A 21,094-nucleotide genomic window follows, 5' to 3' on the forward strand; every position below is an offset into this window, starting at 1 on the left:
TTCCACCCCTGTTCAGACTGTTAATAATACATTATCATTAATTTACAATACAAAGGCAGACAGACAAACAGATCAGGATAAGATCAATTCATTGACAGTCAATGGGCCAAACTCACTGACTGTAGTATTGTCTGGGATTACCACGCCCATATACCGTTTCCGCGCGAAAGGACGGACTGCACCATTGTGAGTACGGGGGGGAGTCAGAAGAAAGACCGCTCTTAAACGTAGAGACACACACCTTTATCAAAAACTGCTATTGAACGAAGGCTCTCTTTACACGTATAGTCTTTAGTGGAATCTCAAAATCACAAGTATTGGACTTACCAAGTAATTTTGGTGTAAGGCGGCCAACACCAAAACACCCACTTTTGCAATTACCAGACTTCTCTAGCGGTTGACTTTTAAATCCACCTCTCCTCTGGTTTTCATGATACAAGACTAAACTTTCTGTGTGACGGAAATTTGGTGCAAAACGGAGAAAAAATGACCCTCAAGTCAAAGGTAAGCGGCACAGCAGTGCGTGTGAATACAGCCCTCTTTTCCACGTTGGTTTTTGTAGTGAAGAAAAGTCACAATGAGCCTAAGTGGCCACCATTGTTATCATCTAAGTTAGCTAACGTGTTGGTTCCAGTGAGCTCAACTGACAAGGTGCTTTCTTATCTTTCTCCTCCGAATCAGGTGATTTTTGGCTGTAGCTAGAGCTTTCATGTCATAACGTTACTGACTGAACCCCATATCTGTCGTACGGCTTTGTTTTGACCTGGTTAACCAGCTAGCTTCCACGTGATCCGCCTCACATCGCTGTTCAGGTGATCCTTAACCTGAACTGTAAGCTAACTAATGCTCAGAGTAAAGGAGTGCAGATGCAGTGTTCAGAAGAGGCACATGGTAGATCTGTCCAGTCAGAGGATGGTCCAGCAGATGTCAACAAATGCGATCAGGGACATCGGACTCAACTTGACCCTGTTTGTCTCTTAAAAAATAACAGCCTCACACATATTTAACAAAGACTCAGGGCCTTAAAATCCAGCATGGTCCCAAGATAATCTTAAAGGCTTCTACACTGTTGTCATAAGAGGCCATGAAAGAAGATCATGTAAACACTCAACCCTAATATACGGTTTGGGCCCCTCTGTAACAACTTAAAAAACACTTAACATTTTTATATATTGCTTGATGTGTCACAACTTAAACTAATTTTATGAGAATTCCTTGCAAAGATGATTTTGAACTGATGACATGTTTATAAAACCTTCTACTGACAATTAAACACGAGTTATTTTATGGATCTCAGACCCTTGCTGTAATATTAGGTGAAATTCAATACAAAAACAACATATTTTTATAGATATGTATGTCTGCTTTGTGAAATAACTATGCTGTAATGTAATTTCCGGATTTGAGCACCCTCATCAAATGTGCACGACCAAATTGCAGGAAGGTTCCTACTTCAAAACTTTTCTACATTTTGGGTCTTAAGTAGGTCAGAAGGAAAGTATCTGGATAGACTGAGGATCAGCCAGGCCAAACATTTTTTCAATTACTGGTATTGGTAATTTCTTGTATGCTTGACATTAGATTATACTGATTTATAAATTAAATACTTTGGCTCTGGTGCAGCATCCTTTTCTCTGTTTGTAGTTACCACTTGTGGTCTCACTCAATGTCCCACCCACAACACTATCTGATTGGTTAAACATCACCAGTAATAACCTATCAATACTGCAAAATCTGAATCTGCTAGTAACTTGTAGCTTATCATATAAATGTAATGCAGTGGAAGTATAAAGTTGCAGAAAATGGAAATACTCCTGTAAATTACCTCAAAATTGTACTTAAGTACAGTATTTGAGTAGAGTAGAGTAGTAGTGGTTATTCAAAATTTTGACACCTAAGATTTTAATTTTAATTTCCAATTTATATCAGTTCAAAACTTCAAATACCGGTTCTCCATGATTACTAATTATTGGTATCGGCCCTGAAAAAAACATTTCAGTTGACCCATAATTTACAACAGTATTTGTGTCTTTGGGGCCCCAAACAATGAGGAAGTAAAGCCATGTCGGGAAAGAAAAGAAAAGCACAAGGTTTAAGTGTCTGTTCCTTTTCCACTTAACTTTGCAACTGGCACTGGCCTGTAGTGATAAGGACGTCCTTGGGTTTAGTTTGGTGTCTGCCAATGTAAACTCCACAAAACGCGATTACTTCAACGACAGCCAGCCCTGTTTCAGGTGATCCTGGCAAACTGCCTAGTGGCACAGCTAAACTAACTTAATTGTTCCCTCAGCATTCACTCATGCTGCAATCCACTCTGGGAAAAATTACCTCCGACCTACAAAGTGCAATGGAAAAGTCATCCAAGTTGGAAACTCAGGCAAGATCCATCAAGCCCGAACTTCACTGACATAAACACACAGTCAACAATTAGCTTTTTCTGCTTCATCACTTTTATTTTTCATTCACTTGATTTATACTTGATTGAAGTCTTTGCATGCATGTGGTACAAGTTTATGCCTCCCTTCTCTTTTTAAGTATGATAATCTGTTTAATCAGCTGCTGAAGTTGCTTGTGAAGTCCACAGACTTCATCGTGAGACTTCACAGCATTTAGATTGAAAATTGGGAATACCGACACAGAAATATCGACTCCCAACTTGCAATGGATTGCATCATTAGTGACCAAGGATGTCCACTGATTGAATGGTGCTCAATTGGGAAAAATAACGTAGGAAATTGTTCCTGTACATATAGTGTTACTCCCCAAATGCATCGTGTGTATCCTTGTAGTCTAACAAAGGTGTTGAGGTCATTCTTTCCCCATAACATATTTGTAAAGCTGATTTTAAAACAAAAATTTAAATTCCACATTGTATACAACAGTTTTCTTTTTCCCAGTCTTTGTTGATGCATCGCAGCATATCTTGACATGTTACTGCCACCTGTTGATCAGTGGAATAGTGTCACACCATTATTGGGACTCAAGGATTGTGTATCATGTCACAACACATGCACAAAAGATGAACAAAACAGGAACCAACTCAGAAACCCAATATGTTGTGCTACTATAGGGAAAGAAAACTGCACAGGGTACTTGTATGATTTGACCAGTGAATGACCCAGAAAGTGCTTGATATGTCTGCCGACAGGCTCCATGTTTCAAATCCAAGTTTATCACTGCGGAGCTGGCTCACCTGTTCAGCCAGTCAGACAGTGAGGAGGAGTTTGAAGGTTTCAGCGAGGATGAGGAAGAAGAGGAGAGAGGGTCTTTTAACAAACGGCTAAAGACCAAGGTATGAAGCATTTGTTGTTGGTTGCATTATTTAATGAAAATGTGTGCGATACCCCTGCCAAAGCATCACACTGAAGGCTTTTTCCTCTGGTTTTCTCCAGATGGTGGATTCAGAGGAGGATAGCGACGTGGACACAGGCTTCTACTCTGATGGCGAAGAGGGCCCACCGTCAAAAAGGAGGAGTCTGTTAGTAGCCTTGAGGTGTGTGAGTGTGTGTGTCAGATAGTCAGTAAGCAAAATAATAGGTGCTGCACCTTTTCATTTTACCTAAAGAAGATCACATCTGATCAGCTGTATCTCATCACATTGAAAAATCCAGATCCATCACCCCATTTACATCTAGTTATTAAATGTGATCTGTATCAGGGCAATATGGATGGAAAATGAAATGAATGATGTACATTTGGATATAAGCAGCTGATCTACTGTTAACAAGGCATATAGTTCATCGAGTCACAGAGTAGCCAACATTATGGGACAAACTGACAATTTCTTTAATACAAAAAAAGGAATAAGTTAATGTATCAGATTTGCCAAATTTATAAGCGCTCTGAAGGAGAGGTCAGATCTAAATGAGGATAATGAAAACACATTAAAAATACCAGGTGTAAACTCAAAGGCAAGATCGGATTATCTTTGATTTTGATTTATGTATAGATAATGAGTTTATTGCTGTTATGATGACTGTTGGATTCTCCAATGATTAAATAACAATTGTAATTTATTGTTGCTCCTCAGGTTCCCAGTCAAAAGGCTGTCTACTCCCAAAAAGGAACCACAAGAGAAAATAATCAAAAAGCCAGTCAAAGAAACTCCTCCTTCACGGAGATCCAGCAGAAGGCAGAGGACGAAGCACCAGCAGCAGGAGGAGGAAGAAGAGGAGGAGGAGCAGGAGCAGGAGGAGGAAGACAAAGAGGAAGTCCTGGCTCAGAGCCTCAGGAAACGAGACAAGAACATTAAGGAAAACAAGGCCATGGTAAAGAACCCTCACCAGCTTTTGTGTTTGCTCCAGATCCTGACAAACTGTATGATCTGATACAGTCCATCCTTTGTCAGATGTCCTTTGACTCTGGTTGTGTCTGTTGTCTTTCAGCTGGCTAAGCTGTTTGCTGATCTGAGCAGCATGGCTGACCTGACTCTGCCCTCCACCCCTCAAGTGAGTATAAGCACCAGCACCAGTTTCTCACAACCATACAACAGAGAGATGAACATGCTCTCAGCTGGAAATAAACGGCTCATTTGAAGAGTATTGATGACCAGTAAAATAAGGTTGCATTCATTTGGCCGACTGCTTTATCCGAAGAAACTCAAAATAAGTGCATTCAGAGTTCATAGGAACAAGAGTTATATAGTTTAGTAGATGAGTAATAACCTAGATGTTGATATTTGGAAAAGACCACAAGATTATTTTGGTTTCTATGTGTTAAAACTGGTTTGTTGAATGTTTAGTTGTATAGGGACAAGATGGTACGCAATACCCTTCCCTAGTGTAGATGGGCTTTTTAAAATACACAAAACTCTAAAATAAAATGCATACAAAACATTGATATAATAAAATAACCATCTTTTTGTTGTTGTTGTGTTTACATTACTGATGTAAACGCATCTTGTGCCACTTTATAGATTATTTTCTTTTAACTCACATAATGACACGCGTATGTTTGCATCTGGTTCAATGCAAATAATAAGCATGCACGGTACAAACTCACCACTGTCTTGTTATCTCTGCAGAAGAAGAAGCGAGTGTCAGAGAAGACAACGCCTCGGAAACGCAAGTTTGAACCAGAGGTGGGGTCAGAGAGGAGAAACCCGTCCCGTAAGGCTCGTCCTCCCGAGAACTTTGCGGTGGAGGAAAAGAGCGAGCCACTCACCTGCAGAAGCCCCAAGACTGTCGATATCAGGAGACTGGTGGAGGTACACTGTGCAACACACACTTCACACTATATGCTGACATATCCAGTGTGAATGCAGTCCTACACAGCTCATGTACGTGTAATGCAGTGAAGTTTGTGGGAAAGGGAAACTTTTTTGACAAGTCAACTTTTATCTTAACATTCTTTATAAAATGAATCCCAAGCACCTTATACTTATTTGATTTTAGGCATTCAAATATGATTTTAGGTTTTAAAGTTCCTATTAAAATCTTATTGGATGAATAGCAGAGACCTGTTTGACCTTCAGTCTGTGGGTTGTGATCGGGCAGGTGGACAAGGAACATGCCGGTGAGGGACGGAGGACGTCTAGGATCAGGAAGAGCCAGTATGACGTGAGGTCAGTCGACGAGATCACCAAAGAAGACCTGGACAACATAGCGTACCGCAGCAAAGACAAGATCTGGGACAAGGAGAATGTGAGTCACATCAGGACTTTAGTGGTGCCGGCGCTGGACTGTACTGTGCAGTCAGGTTTCCCACTGGCTTTGTGCAGTCTTTCATCCTATGTTAATGCTTTTCTTCCAGGGCAGCTCGTGTCACCAGTGCAGACAGAAGACTCTGGACACAAAGACCGTGTGTCGCAGTGGTTTCTGTGTGGGGGCCAAAGGTCAGTTCTGTGGGCCCTGCTTGAAGAACCGCTATGGAGAGGACGTACGCACTGTGCTGCTCGACCCGGTCAGTACTAACACACGTTCCTCTCACTTTGTATTTCATATACTTGAGGTGAGTGTGGGGTCCTCTGAGACTGAAAAGACCCCAGTAATGAAAAACAAAAAGTTCGTCAAACCTGAATTAACTGAATTTTCTATCACATTGCATTGCAAGAGACAAACATTAAAAAACATTTACATGAATGTAAGTTATGCTCTTTTATTTATTTGTTCATTTTTGGGGATGTGTCACTTAATATATTGCAATGTCCAATTGAAAGGATACGTAAAAGCAAATAACATATAACAGGAGTGCTGTCATTTTCAGTGAGGGTAATGAAGTGGTCAGGGACGATATTTTCAAGCTTCTAAGCTTTCATAAGCTGTCATGTTTACAAGTGTAAACAATGCAGTTTAGATTTTATTAAACTGCCTTGCTGTGTTCAGATTTTGGAATATTTTTATCCTAAATATGTGTATTCATGTTTGTTTTACACAGGAATATAATATTATGTGATGTTTGTGGGTTGTTATTGTATTGCAGACTTTTCACATACAGGATTACGAAGGGCTTTCTGATTATCTGTTGTGCTGTGTTTTTTGTTTTGTTTTTTTTTGCATCTGGGAGGAAAGAAGTGGGGTTTCCTTAACATTTTGAGCAACAGTCAAAATGATTTCCTTTTTTATATATCAGTTTAGTTTTCAACAGAACAGTGGGTAGCTGAATACAGAAAGCAAAGAGCACCACCTACAGAAACTTCAGCTGAACTGTTGGAAAATCCAAGTCAGTTTAGTCATCTTTACTTTTACTAATAAGTATGACTTTAAGGTACTTTATGTGAGCATGACCAATACTGGAATTTTGTGGCCAGTGCCAGTAACAATATGCAGGAGGAGGAATATACAGAATAAACAACTTTTTTGCAATGACTCCTCAACTGTGGTTATTGAACAATTGACTAGATATGTAACAATAAATAAAGTAACCATAAACTTTATTGTTAAAATTACATCAGAAACAGTAAACTTTACTTCAGATTTAATCATTATAAATGACCTCAAGAATGTTTTTCTATAAAAAAAAATTGTAAAAATAGTTTTCATACCAGTGCATACAGGACTACATGTACTTTGATACCAATACCACTCAATTTTGACCTTTTCCTTGTAGACTTGGTCGTGTCCTCTCTGCCGTGGGATGTGTAACTGCAGTCTGTGTCGTAAAAAGGAGGGCCGCTGTGCTACAGGCATCCTGGTGGGATTGGCCCGCTACAACGGCCACGACAACGTCCATGAGTATCTGGAGAGGTACGCCGCCTCATTCTTACCGTACAGCTTCAGTGGTAGAGACCTGAATGGGGTCTCCATAAAACTGCCATGATGTGAAATTTCTCTTATTTAATGAAGTTGTACTGAGAACTGTGCAGACAGCAGATGGAGCTCATGTCTTGTCTTGTTTCGTTGCAGCATTCAGAAGGAGCTGCAGTAACGTCCAGAGAGGAGACCGGAGAGCTCATACAGCTGGTACCTGGAGCAGACGCTCGTGCTGCACAGTACTGTAGAACTCATTTTAATGCACATTTATAGGTTTAGATGGACCTCCTTTTTTTTTCTAACTAGAGAAACAATCAAAAAGATGTTTTCTATTGTGACCTTAACACAAGGCACATACCCTGTTTATATGTTTTATATACTATGATTTAAGGCTGCATAAGCTGCAGGCATGTTTTTTATTGTCTTAAAGTCAGTTCTTGGCTATGAGTTGTATATTTTCATTTCTACCTTTTCATGTTCTCTATAGCCAGTATAATGTATGGTTATTTTCTGTGTTACGGATGCAAAAGGAGCCTTTTATACCAACTACCTTTTTAAAAAGTGAGTAACTTTGCAGCTTTCTTGTCAGTCCACTGTAAAGTTGAATAAAGAATGGCATTATCGCAATGATTTGCCATGTTCTGTTTTTTTTTTACATTCTTATGCAGTCTCTTTACTGTTTTTTCAGCTCTCATAATTGTCAAAAAATTCATAAGGAGTGTCTTTTATAAGGAGGCTCCAAGCCTCCTTATAAAAGGCTGCTGTGTACCTGGTATGATTTCCCCAGGTAAGTGGGGTCAGATCCAGGTCAAATCTTTGCTCCTGAGGTGATCAGGGAGCCAGCCACTGATCTTATATAATGACATGGGTGCATTGCTGCAGGGCAGGGGTCAACCTGAGGTCACTGGGTGGTCATGAGGCATTGTTGGCTAACAATGAGAGTGAGAGATATAAAGATGTATCTAAATACATCTTGATCTGAATAATCTCTCTTGAGTGTGTGTTGATGGCCTCATTCAGACCAAATCGGGCGTTGTGGAGATTAGTGCAGGGTTGTGCAGCTGTGTGGGGGGACACAACTGGGAGAGTATTTTCACTTGGTCCAGTTGCTGGCTCCCGACTTGGGAGAAACAGCTCTTATGTCTTCTCCTCCATCCGCATCAAGTTTGCAGAGTATTTCTCCTCCCCTGCTGGTGCTGGTGCAGCATGATGTTTATTAAAGGCACCGAGCAACATAATAGATATTAGGAGCAATTTGTGTGTGTGTGTGTGTGTGTGTGTGTGTGTGTGTGTTTTGTTTTATATTGGGCCTATATGACAGTATGTTTCATCCATGTTAACCAACACTTACAAGAAAACATGAAAACATTCCATTATAAGTATTATAGTGGTAGGCTGTACTTTATATATGTGGTGTAAACTGCTTGAACAACAATACTGTTGATCCACCGTTGTCTTCGCAGGCTTACCTGACTGATGCTGTGTTTTTTCCGACAACCCACGTGGTCCACACAACCACAGCCTTAACGCACTACCCTCACTCAACTGGCTTTTTTGCCTCAACGACAGTTTTGCTCTTAATGAGGCCATACTGCCGCATAGCTTGCGCATTGTGAGGCCCATAGAGCGTGTGCACTAGAGACTTCTGCAAGCTGGCTAGTTTAGCTGGTTTAGCGCCCGGCTAACTTGAATGGGGATAGCTCCAGGTTTTGAACAGCAGTCCACTGGTCTAGCACTTTATTCCACACATTCTTCTTCCTTTTCAAAACCTGGTGCCTACATTACCCACAATGCAACTTAGCCACTGAATGACGTCACTTGTGGAAATGCCCCAGATATGCAGTTCCTTTATACTACTTTTTCCACATATGTAGTAGTCCTCCCCAAGATCTGTAAATGCACGTTAATGTGTAAAATGGTGCAGTTACCCTTTACGGCTTCAGCACAGTTTTTTAACATCGTAGTTGTTTACGTTTTGGTGTTGATTTTAACATCCAAAGTGATGAAATTAAAGGAGTGAAAAGATCAAAACTCTGTCTGCATTCAGATACTTGAACAGTTCATTACATTAGACCTTCCAAACTCCACAAAAACACCAGAGGGTGCAGGCTTGTAGATTTAGGTGTTTTTGAAGTGCTTCAAAGGACTAACATGTCTAAGGTATGCGTGAGCTGCCTACTACGTGATGCTTTTTGTAAACCGAGTGACCTGATGGTGAACCCTCACAAGTCTCACTGTGACTGTAGCTACACTCGAGGTGTTTTGTAGATCATGTTGTCTGAAGTAGTTTATTGTCTCATTATCTGTCCACACAAACCAAAATAACTCAGTCAAAGCAGCTGTTGTGTTTTAGACCAGTAACTGTCCTGTCACTGGTGGTCACAGGTTCGATCCTCGCAGCAGAAATGGTCATTGTGAACAGTATGTTCCCATCACTGCTGTCACAACACAGCTGAGAGATTACCCAGTAATGAGGGGGTGGGAGGAAGCGCGTGTGTGTTGAGGTCGGGGTTTAACACGTGTAGATGTGTATTGTCTATTAGATTCACACAAATACCAGAGCATCACAGGGGGATTTAAGACAGTTTTAATCACTTTATTGTCAAGTGTTATGCAGGCAAAGCATCTTTTCTGCTTGAAGTTGTCCTTTTTTATTTTTTTTATTGACATAACACGTTTGTACAAACCAGTTTTAAAAATATCAATAAACTGGAGCCTTTGAGGCTAACCTGGCAAAAAACCCATTATCAAATGTCATGGAGACGAACAAACATCTTTAGAAAAAGATTTACAAATGAGATGTCACTACAAAATATCCAAGAAAGAAAAGTTGGTTGTCACACAAAATATTACCAAAAAACATCTAAATTTGTTTGGTATCAACCTTTTCAACTTTAAACAAATAGTAACTTTTTTGCTTTCTTCTTCTTTTGTTATTATTTTTCTCCGAAAACACGTTTATGGCGCAGAGAGAAGAAGTGAACAGCAATGGTCAGACGTAGAAAAAAGAAAACCGAAGCACAAAGAGTAAAGAAGAAAGAAGCAGCACTACGGCGAAAAAACTGAAACATGCTGTACACAACCTCAGAATCAACGCACACAAATACAAGTCCAGCAAAAGGCAAATAGTACAAATCAAGGATAAATAATAAATTAGCCGTTACACACTGGGGTCCTGTGTGTCAACATACTGGGAGGGGACTTTTTAAAACAATCGAGAAATTCTATCAAATAAAATAATCTTTTAATTTAAAAAAAGAAGGTACGCACTGAACTAACACAGAGCAACACCACCAGAAAACATCTCATAATATCCACACAGCTAAATAGCCCGACCCACTCCCACCCACAGCTCTGGTCACTCTTTACCTCTCTGTGCTGTGGTCTGCTCTGTGTCACCCCTGTATCCATCCGCCTCGCCCTGAACTTCCCTCTGTACAACAGCTTGTGTTAAGGCAATTGTGGCACATGGGTCACGTAGCAGGGTGAGAGGTGGAGAGGGGTCGTCACTGGAGCACAGGAGGCAAAAAGCAACATCAGTGGCTGTGCCGCTGTCCGACGAATCTGTCGTTACATCTACCAGGTACCATCTGACGGTAGCTGATCATATAAAAATAACAAACTGGCGCTGGATGGACCGCTGCAGCCGCGATGTTAAAGCCACCCTGTGGTATCTGCAAAGTAACTGGCTTTGATCAGACGACAGCACTGCTTTCAGACGTTTCCCCCGAATCTTGGAGCGAACTGGCTTGTATTATTAACAGAGAAAACTTCCCCTGACGATGTAAACATGGTTTCACTAGGATTGTCATTATAGTATTGCTTTCACTACACAAACAAAGTTGTAGAAAGCTAGATTGTTTTTCTCTATAGAAACCTTTTTTTCTAATGGCCACTGCGCCTCAATAGGAATGCATTATTTATAAATCTTTTTATATGTGCTTTTTTTAGTTCTTTTTTTTTTTTTTTTTTTAGAATCATCTCCTCTCTTCTTCAATAACAGTTTATCCGTTGACTGGTCTCGAAGGAATCAACACCTGAATCTGATCTGAGGACTGAACCTGAACCATGAATAAAACTCAAATTAGGTAGATCCTCTCCATGACAGCATGGGAATACAAACACGCGCTCATTCATACAGGTCACATCTACACACACACCATCCATCCCAAGACTGCCCTCGCTGCTCTGCAACAGTCCTGTACCATGATTGACCCTCAGCGCTGTCTGACAGGTATGAAACAGGAACACAACTTTGTGCATAGAGTTAGATTCTGTTGCGATTAGGAAAATGTCTCTCGATGTTGGATAGGTTCAGCAGGACCCCCCCGTCTTGTGCTAATCTAGACACTACGTACATTCCTTTCCCCGCCAGGTATGGAATTATTATAGATTCCTCTCATAAATGCCAAACTAATCTTTCATACGTCTAGACAAAATTTTCGTTATTATATCTGTTAGTTTTTTTAGTTGTGATGTTTATATTTTTTCGGTTTCTCTTCATTGCATGATCCCGTCTCTTTTGAGTCCCTTTTCATGAGAGAACGACAACATTTTTAAATGATGTGAAATGAAAAGTAAAAAAAAAAAAAAAAGGAAAAAAGTAGCCACCCTCACAGTCCCTGCAAAGACTCCCAAAAAAACAGGAAGTCGGCCTTCCGCAAATAGGCAGGAGTCAGTCGCCTATTCAAACTCCTCCTCTTCCTCCTCCTCTTCCTCCAGGTGATTAGAGGTGGTAGGCGTAGCAGGGTCAGAGTCACGGGAGAGGGTCGCCACGGCGACAATCTGAGGGGAGGCGCCCAGGCCTTCAGGGGCGTCCTCTTCCATGTCGTCAGTGGTGATGATTGCCACCGCAGCCCCGCCCTTCTTGTTCTGGTGGGTCTTGATGTGCTTGGAGAGGTGGTCGCTGCGCATGAAGCGCTTGGAGCATTCGGGACACTCAAAACGCTTCTCTCCTAGAGGGGAGAAGACAAAAAGTTAGAGAAGAAGAAATCAAGAAAGATACTTTGTAGCTGCACTGCATAGCTGTTGGGAAAGAGTTTGAATGATCTACATGAAAAAGTGGCGCTGGGTAAGTTGTAAATTGTGCAAATCCGAACAGTTTTAATAAAGAATCTTAAAGGAGTTGGATTAAAGCTGCTTTTTATATCTTTGACTTCAGTCTCTTTTTCAGATTCAACGCTTACAGAGCAATGTTCGAGAAGCTGCTTGAACGGAGATGGATAACTTCAATGCGCATCACGGCGGAAAAAAATGGGTGAAAGTAAGCGTGTCCACCTGGGTGTCATGTCTCCATCACTGCTGATCAGAGCTGGAACCAAAAAATACTCGGAACTACTGCAGAGTTATATGTCCTGGGAGTGGGTACTGATTGTACTTTCCCACTGAAGATAAGCCAGTTGCTAGTGGGTCTTCATGATGAAAATAATCGTTAGTTGTAGACCTAGTTTGGATTCAGTCCTGGATTAGAGGAGACATATTATGTTTTTTTTGTTTTATATAGGTTCTTGTGCATATAAAACATCTTGAAAGTTAGAAAAGCCAAAAGTCTGTACCAACGGAAGCTCCTCTCTCCCACAGAAAACACTGCTCCTGCAACACCTGTTTCATAGTCCCGCCTTTAATCCCGCCATAATTTATGCCTAGTGGCTGGTTTGGAGCGTAAGAATTGAATTAGCAGAGCTTCTCTGTTGTTGTTGTTGTTGTTGTTGTTGTTAGCGGTGCTGGCTCAGGCATGTGTCAGTGGACCAATTAGAGCAGACAGGGTATTCAGGAGGGGGGCCTTAAAGAGACAGAAGCTCAAACAGAGGGGGAATACAGAGCTGCAGCACTGGACAATATGAGAAACCTGATGTCTTTTTTTTGAGCATTAAAGCATGAAAACCTATTCTAGTAGTAACCCAAAATATAATGATGAACCTGAAAATGAGCATAATATGTCTCCTTTAAAACTTGATCAAATGCTCTTGAGCCCCCAGCTATACCAACATGACTGGGATGACCCACATCACCACTCTGCCTACCTGTGTGTGTTCTCCGGTGTCTCTGCAGCTCGTCGCTCCTGGTGAATCTCTTGCCACAAAAGATCCAGTTACACACAAACGGCCTCTCGCCGGTGTGCCAGCGCAGGTGGGCCCTCAGGTGGGACGTCTTGCCGTACACCTTCCCACAGCCCTCCATATGGCAGATGTGCTGCTTCTTCTTCGTGGGGTCGCCGCTGTTCCTGCAACACAGTTAGGAGTGAGCTGGAGGTGGACTCACTGATTATTCTAGCAAAGCTGAATACATTTGACCACTCCATGAATATTCTCAGTGTATGTTTCGGGTGCCAGCCCCACATCACAATGTGAAGTGCTTGGTGGTGAGAGGTCGGATCTCTCACTTTAGGATACAAGCTGCACTGTGTTCTGACCATCTGTCTAACCAGTTGTCCCACCATGACATGGTGGTCATCAACAGTTTTGGAAAAATCTTGACATTTTTGACTTGTAGATTTCTGGGAGTACTTTGGAGTATTTGACTTTTTGCATGAGACTTGTTGCCTGGAAGAAATATTGTATATTTAAAGAAAATATTTTCTTTGATCTCCCTCTAACAGCACTTAAAAATAGACAAATGCAGTAATTCCCCATATGCCTACATGTTTTACCACGTTCTTCCTACTCCGTCTATGCAGGGTGCTCTGAGTTTCTATTCTTTTTGTACCTTCCCTCTCCATCCCTGCAGTTCGGACAGGAGCAGGCGACGCGGCGAAGTCGCTTGCTGGGCGGTCCCTCCTGGTCCGAAGAACTCTGTACGGAGCCCAGCTGGTCTGGACTCATCGATGAGCCTGACGCAACGTTGCCAACAGTGACCGTCACGGGAGATGACTGAACTTTGACCCCATCCTGACCCTGGGGTTGACCTGAAAGGTGATTGAAAATGTGTAAGCTTCTGAATCAAAAATAAGAATATTGTCTGTGAAGTAGTCTGAAGAATGTGACAATAGAGAAACACAAACAAACAAACAAACAAACAAACAAAACTGTCTTTTCTTGAGAGCAGTGTGAGACATTGAATTTGACTGAGTCAGCAGGACATCCTGGTATAGTTAGCTGGTAAATGTATGGAGTAGTGTCCCACACAACTGGAGACTGGAGCAGGAAAGTCATTAGAGCTTCATAATTGTTCAGTAACTAGTAATGTGTCCTCCATACAAACACAGTGCTTTAACCTACAGTAATGGTTTAGTCACTACACATTCACTCAGTTATCCTTAGTGTGCCCTTACCCTGTAGACCAGTAATGGTGAGGGGAACACCCTGCACCTGAACCCCTGCAGTGCCCAGCCCTGCGATGCTGACCGTTTGTACCCCAGACCCCGGGTTGATCTGTGCTGCGCTCAGCGTCAGGGGAGCTCCACTCAGGGACACCAGCCCTCCACTCCCCACCGTTGTCCCTCCAGCCACGGGGGCAAGTGTTAGCTGCTGTGGCATGGCCGCCCCTAGGCCACCCTGCAGGGAGACTCCACCGGGAAGCTGCAGTGTTTGCCAGGTGAGCTGCCCGGATGGGGACAGGGTGGGGGTGCGAATAAGGACCTGGGCTGGGTTCTGGAAGGCCTGGATGGGCTGCAGGGTTTGTCCTGGGGCCAGCTGGAGGGTCTGAATGTGCTGAGGCTGCTGCTGGCCCTGGGCCTGACCCTGACTCTGAGTCTGGGGCTGCAGCTGGATCTGCTGCACCAACTGGTGCCCCACCTGGCCCACGATCACCTGCTGGATGGTTCCTGCTGTATCTGTCTGGTTCTGAAGCCCGTTGGCCTGGTTCTGGCTTTGAGAGTCCGCCTCACTGCTCTGCACTTGTGTGTCACCAGCCTCCGATCCAACAGAAACCATTTGTGTCCCGTCGGAGATGCTGTCACCTTCAACTATTGCCGTTGAGCCAGTTGATGCTGTAGCAGGAGCTGCCCCAGACACTGCTGTTGTCACCAGCTGGTTGCCATTGGCAACAGAGAATGTGCCATCTGCTGATTGGATGAGCTGCACAGCCCCGCCCCCTCCGACATTATTTATCACAGGCAGAGCCAGGGTCATGCCACCCAGGTTTATGGGTACAGTGGTCATAACAGGAGTCTGGGAGCCCTGCAGAGTCTGCAGCTGCAGTGGGAAAGACTGTGCGGGCCGGATCTGTAGCGGGACCGTCTGATTGGCTGTACTTGTCAGGATGGCCTGCTGGTTGGCTGGCTGCAGGATGGTCTGGCTCGGACTCTGAGTCTGAATGAGCTGAACCTGCTCCGGTAGAGCCCCAATGGAGGCTGTATGAGCTGGGCTGATATGGATCTGCTGTCCATCTGCAGTCTGCAGATGAGGGATGACCTGATACTGGACCCCGCCCCCGGCATTGGGCAGGTTCTGAACCTGGATGATCTGGAACTGCTGCTGTTGCTGATTGGCTGCAACACTGTTGGTCCCACCGACTGGCTTGACCTGGAAATAAGCAGTGATACAGTTAAGAGGACAAACACTGACATGGCAAAATAAAAACAAAAGCTCAAACCCGCTGTGTGCTGATCTCCTTTACCTTGCGTCCACCAGGTGAGCTGTCATTGGCCAAGGTGGTGGCGACCGTCACAGCAACAGGCTGATTGGTGTTCTCCTTGGCCATAGTAGGCGCTGTTGTAATGATCTGCCAGCCGTTCCCTGTGAACTGAGCCGGGACCAGTTCCAGCTGCTGGGGCACCAGGGTCTGACCTCCAGCGGTGTCCAGCACTATCTGACCCTGGAGCTGACCCCCCTGCAGCTGGATCTGACCAGCCTGGACCTGGATCTGCTGGGCCTGAGCCCCCTCCGCTCCCCCCTGCCCTCCGATCTTACTGCAGGTGGCCGCTAGCAGAGCCAACGGAGAGGGCTGAGAGGAATCCTGGAGGAGAGGGGGCGGAGGAGGGACGGAAAGGAGGGGCAGAGAGAGAGACGGTTAAACAGGAGTGACGAGGGAGGGAGGAGAAGCCAGTCAACACACATAGAGAGCTCATATACATACACAAACAAAAAGTACAACATGTAAGAGGAAAAGGCCAGGAGGGAAGAGATGGGCAGGTACTCAAAATAAATGAATAATCTGAAAGAAAGACGAGAGAGTAAAAGAGCAGAGGGTGGAGAGAGACATGGTACAGAGAAGAGAGACACAAAAAGCTGAGAGAAAAGAGAGAGAGCTGTCAGTGGAAGTGGGCGGTATTACAGGAAGCGAGTGGGTGGGCGTGTGAGAACCACATTTCTCTTTTCTCAGAACACTGGTAGAAAATGCCGCCTTCTCTCTCTCTCTCCTCCCTTTCAAAGGAACTAGGTCGCAGGCAAATTTTTAATGCTATACACCTCTCAACAGAGCACGGAAAACAGCCCAGACTCTGTAACAAATACAAAAGCAGCGATGCTCATCATACCACAGGAATATGCACTTGAGAGTAGTTGCCTGGCTTAAATTAATCCCCAAGATGTACACAACCTATACAAAACAGCTGAAAATAGGAGCTCCACACAGTCAAAGAGTCACATACCAACGCTGCACGTCTTCAGAATAAATCCATATGCAGAATAAAATCTTTTTGACCCCCTAATTCAAACAGACAATTCAAAAGTACAGTGGTTGAAGTGTGACAGCCATATAAGCCTATTCAAAGAGCTCTGGGCTGGCTCTCAGCAGGGCTGCACAGAAGCAGGAAGTGGAATTCACCAGAGAAACGCCCCCAGAGGTGTCTGGCTGGCTGGGAGGGGAGGGAGAGAGAGTACATTTCTGGCCTACAGGCAAGGCAAAAGTAATGAACTATAATAAACTCTTATTTCTTCTCCTTATTTATCGATTGTTTGGTTTTGTTTACCTGCGATCCAGAACTTTTCCCCTTTTTAGACGCTTTCCCTCCTTCAGTTCCAGATGATTCCTTCTTCGAGTCTGTGAGGAGAGAGTCAAATGTGAGAATGTGTCCAGCTCTAATATCATCACATGAGTATTTCTTCACGGCGCAAAGTCCGGGGAGAAGGCGCAGACATGTAGACACCAGGTGGCCTGAATAAAAACCACATCATAAAGCAGGTAGGGCATGACAAAGGTGATCAATCAAAAGGTAGAGGACAAAACCAGTAACCTCATCATCAATATCAAAGGGGGGCTTGGAGCCTCCTATCTGTCAGATAGAGGGAGAGAGGGGTGGAGACGGAGAGGGGGGAGGGTACCTACCACTCATAACGCATTAATATACCGAGAGGGAGAGGGTGTAGTTCACGGTAGAAGGCCGGCCGGGTACAGAGGCGGAGGACGGCCTATATGTTCGGCGCTGGGCCGTGGCGGATCTGCCCGTTTGACGAAACCACCCACCGGCCAGGAAGGGCGGTGCCAAGCGCAGGCACAATCAAGCAGCCCCGAATAACGGAAATAACGGAGAGCGCAGTGACCGTCCCCGGCCCGTCGGCCCCCTCGCAGCCCCGTCGTATGCCTCTTTTAGCGGATAGCCAGTCCATAAACGAGTAAAACGGCGCTTGTCAGAACGATATCCACAGAGAAGTTGGCAGTGTGTGACCGTAGAGGCCCACCCACTTCCATTTAAGCATCAGGACAACACCCTCTCCGCTGCTCCTGCCTGTCGCCGCCGTTTCTCTCGCCGCACGACGCGGGGACGCCTCGTCGCCGTCCGTCGTGCACCGAAAGCCAGCCGTCACCTCTGTTTGTATTTTACGCGTATTCCCTTTTTTTTTCGTGCACAATTGATTTTTTTAAGGGGGAGATACGGGGAGATAGCTGTGGCTTTTGTGGGCGGACGCGCTCCTCCCACATATTCAGATTGGACGACGGGGCTCGGCGTGCGAGGGTCGAGATGGGAGTTGTATTTTGGTGAGGCCTCGCCTTCTCGAACAGGATTGGGCGGCCGGGACTACAGCTCCCATGATGCTCCGGCGCGGGGTGGGTTGGAGCGGCGGTGATCGTAGTCATGTTGGTGTGAGAGCGAGAGGGAAGGGCGGTGACTTGTGTGTTGTGGGGGGTTGGGCGAACGGGAAAGGGAGGCGTGTGTGCGTGTGCGTGCGTGCGTGCATGTGTGTGTGCGTGCATGTGTGTGTGTGTGTGTGTGTGTGTGTGTGTTAGTTTCCACTGTGTACAGTGTGGTGTCACAGGGTGACAGTGCTGGTGAGGGGAAACAAGATAGAGCAGTGGAACTGAAGTGTCATTTAGTTTAAATGACTTTGGAAAGCAATTTGCAAATCATAAATAACGTCACAGTGTGGCCTCTGTGTTACAATACTTTTATTTATTTCCCTCAAGGATCTTTTTGTTATCGTTCCCATGAGCATAAAACCAATTACAGTTACTAATCATCATTCATAGATGGACAAAAAAAATCAACTGCCTGCTATTTTAATGATATTTAATTATTTGATCTTGTATGTGTTTATTTAAAGGCTCCCTATTTGCTAATTCCCTGGTTAATCCTCCTGGGGTCCATCCTTGACATTCAACACATATCACATACATGAGGAACGCTGGTCACATTACAATAATATACATCAATAGAAGGCACATAAATATGAAAAAGAAAAAAAAAAATACAGTTCAAAGCCAATCAAAACGGTACATACTTTATCGGTAGATTACTAATAATAATACCCAGGAATAATTCTACGGAAGCCCTAGAGGGCCATGCATTCATACATTTTATTTCCTCCGTTTTCCCGTGATAACAAGTTAATTTCATTTGTTTCCTCGAGATCTCGAGTTATTATTTCGAAATAACAACTACCATTTTCCCGAGATAACGGGATAATTTTCTCGAGATCTTGAGATAACAAAACTTTGTTTTCCCGAGATAACGATATAATTAATTAGAGATCTCAAGATAATGACTGTGATATGATAGGCCTGAGATTATGGAGATTATGGACCTTGTAGCTGGTCAGCTATGTAGTTAACGATGACATCAGGCTCACTTAGATTGCGCCGCCGATATAGCTGAAGCCTTGCTAACCGTCTTTTTAGATTACGCACACTAATGTGTATATTATCTGTAATAGCAAGGCATAATGCTATTTCAGCCTGTGTCAGGCCTTGATTGAAAAGATATGTGACACAGTGATCGATATGCTCCTGCTCCTCTGACATTGCTACAATGTTTCCTGCAATGATTTAATATACTACACTACTTTTGTTTTCTCAAGATCTCGAATTAATTATATTGTTATCTCTGGAAAACAAAGTTTCGTTATCTCAAGATCTTGAGAAAATTATTCCGTAATCAAGGGAAAACGGCAGTTGTTATTTCGAGATAATAACTCGAGATCTCGAGAAAACAAATGAAATTAACTCGTTATCACTGGAAAATGGAGGAAATACAATGTATGAATGCATGGCCCTTTAGGGCTTCCGTACAATTCATATGAAACAGCACATAAATATTAGAAATTGGTTATATCTCCTCCTATGTAGTCTGCTATCAACATGTGATTAGACCGATATTAAGGAATGCATCAATCATCAAACTAAGAATTTTAATATTTACAAAATTAATGAGGTAATGATATAAACTCAGAAGTATTTCTCTTGTCCATAACTGAACAAACAAGCTGTTTTCAGAGGAAAAAAGGATCCGTACAGTGTTGGGTGGTGGCAGGGTCCGCCAGATATAAACAAAGTAAAACAATATAAATTGTGTTGTCCTTAAAGGTCAGTTTGTTTATTCAGTCATTAAAACGAGTTGGTTTCTTAATTTCTTATTTTTTCCCCAAAACTACAAAGTACAGCTTTAAGATTTTTATCGAGTACAAATGCCAAATGTGTGCTGGAACTGGCCTCACAAATATGAGGATGTGTTGAGTTTTATTTAATTGTAAACTGAATATCTTTGGTAAAAAAAAAAAAATAAAGTTGTTGACTTCAAAATCAAGAAAATGTTTTAGGGCTATAGATTAGAGCTTAAAGTATAAGTCATTTCGTCACTCAGTCTATCAGTTGACATAGGCCAAAAATAAAAAATACAAATGGTTTCTGCTTCTCAATTGTGAATATTTTCTGGTTTTCTTTGTCTTCTATGATACTAAAGTGAATATCTTTTGGGTTTTGGACATTTGGTTGAACAAAACAAGACACTGGATAAGATTTTCTGACATGTTTATAGTCCTGTATCTCTCTAGATTTTAACCCACCATAGCTACTTAACCATAATTTAAGTGCATCACTGTTTTGTTTTGTTTTCCCATCAAAGTCCATGTAGTGAAAGTGAGATGGATCCGTTCCTTTATCTGGATCCAGACCAAAAGTTAATGGGGTCTATTCTGGGCTGAGATCCATCCTCCATCCTAGATTTGTGGAAATCTGTTTAGTAGTTTTTGTGTAACCCTGCTGACAAACCAACGAACGGAGGTAATTATCATTATTTGCAGTCTTTCTCTTGTACTCGACATATAGGCCTGTTCAATTGTTTACAGATGACTGTAATTCTACTCAGATTAGTATCATTAGTATCATGGTGTCTTCGCACTATAATATTTGCCTATCAGAATGACTTACTGCTCAATAAAGGCATTTGGACAGGATTCAGGCTGAGGGCTGAATCATGGGTATCAAGCAGGAGAAGAGCAGCAGAGAACACAACTGAGAAAAGTCATTTGTTGCACAAGCAGCAATCACACAGAGAAGTTTCTTGTTTCTGTACCAGTGTGGAACAGAAGTCATGTCTCCCACCCACACACCAAAACCCTCTCTCAATCTCCCAAAGGGAAATTTTGTGCTGAATTCATGCCGGCAAACAGAGCTCCATGTTGACGTAGTATAGGCCTGTATGGTCCCAGGCAGGGGTTTGTCCTCTCCTTTAGAGAAAGCCTCCCTGAGCGAGGAGTGACTTTAGCCAAGTGGAGTCACAGCCCCGGTTCACCGAGCAGAAAACATCATTA

The 21,094-nt window shown here is 43.2% G+C and overlaps 2 protein-coding genes across 2 annotated transcripts; one reads left to right on the forward strand and one right to left on the reverse strand.

Annotated features, from left to right (window-relative positions):
• Nucleotides 1-267: 267 nt before the first annotated feature.
• Nucleotides 268-7,845, forward strand: cdca7b (cell division cycle associated 7b). The gene is made up of 10 exons (XM_084379636.1): nucleotides 268-504; nucleotides 3,149-3,292; nucleotides 3,393-3,493; nucleotides 4,031-4,268; nucleotides 4,386-4,448; nucleotides 5,024-5,206; nucleotides 5,496-5,642; nucleotides 5,752-5,901; nucleotides 7,048-7,184; nucleotides 7,344-7,845. The coding sequence occupies exons 1-10, from the start codon at nucleotides 487-489 to the stop codon at nucleotides 7,363-7,365; spliced, it is 1,203 nt and encodes a 400-aa protein (XP_084235762.1). The 5' UTR covers nucleotides 268-486; the 3' UTR covers nucleotides 7,366-7,845.
• Nucleotides 7,846-9,761: 1,916 nt separating this feature from the next.
• Nucleotides 9,762-17,980, reverse strand: sp4 (sp4 transcription factor). Its single transcript, XM_084380145.1, has 7 exons — nucleotides 17,397-17,980; nucleotides 17,041-17,111; nucleotides 15,747-16,085; nucleotides 14,461-15,652; nucleotides 13,896-14,094; nucleotides 13,214-13,413; nucleotides 9,762-12,145 (listed from the first exon to the last, which is right to left on the reverse strand). The coding sequence occupies exons 1-7, from the start codon at nucleotides 17,401-17,403 to the stop codon at nucleotides 11,874-11,876; spliced, it is 2,280 nt and encodes a 759-aa protein (XP_084236271.1). The 5' UTR covers nucleotides 17,404-17,980; the 3' UTR covers nucleotides 9,762-11,873.
• Nucleotides 17,981-21,094: the final 3,114 nt, after the last annotated feature.

Source organism: Pagrus pagrus, assembly GCF_965226575.1.
Source record: "Pagrus pagrus genome assembly, chromosome: 17".
Classification (NCBI taxonomy): Eukaryota; Metazoa; Chordata; class Actinopteri; order Spariformes; family Sparidae; genus Pagrus; species Pagrus pagrus.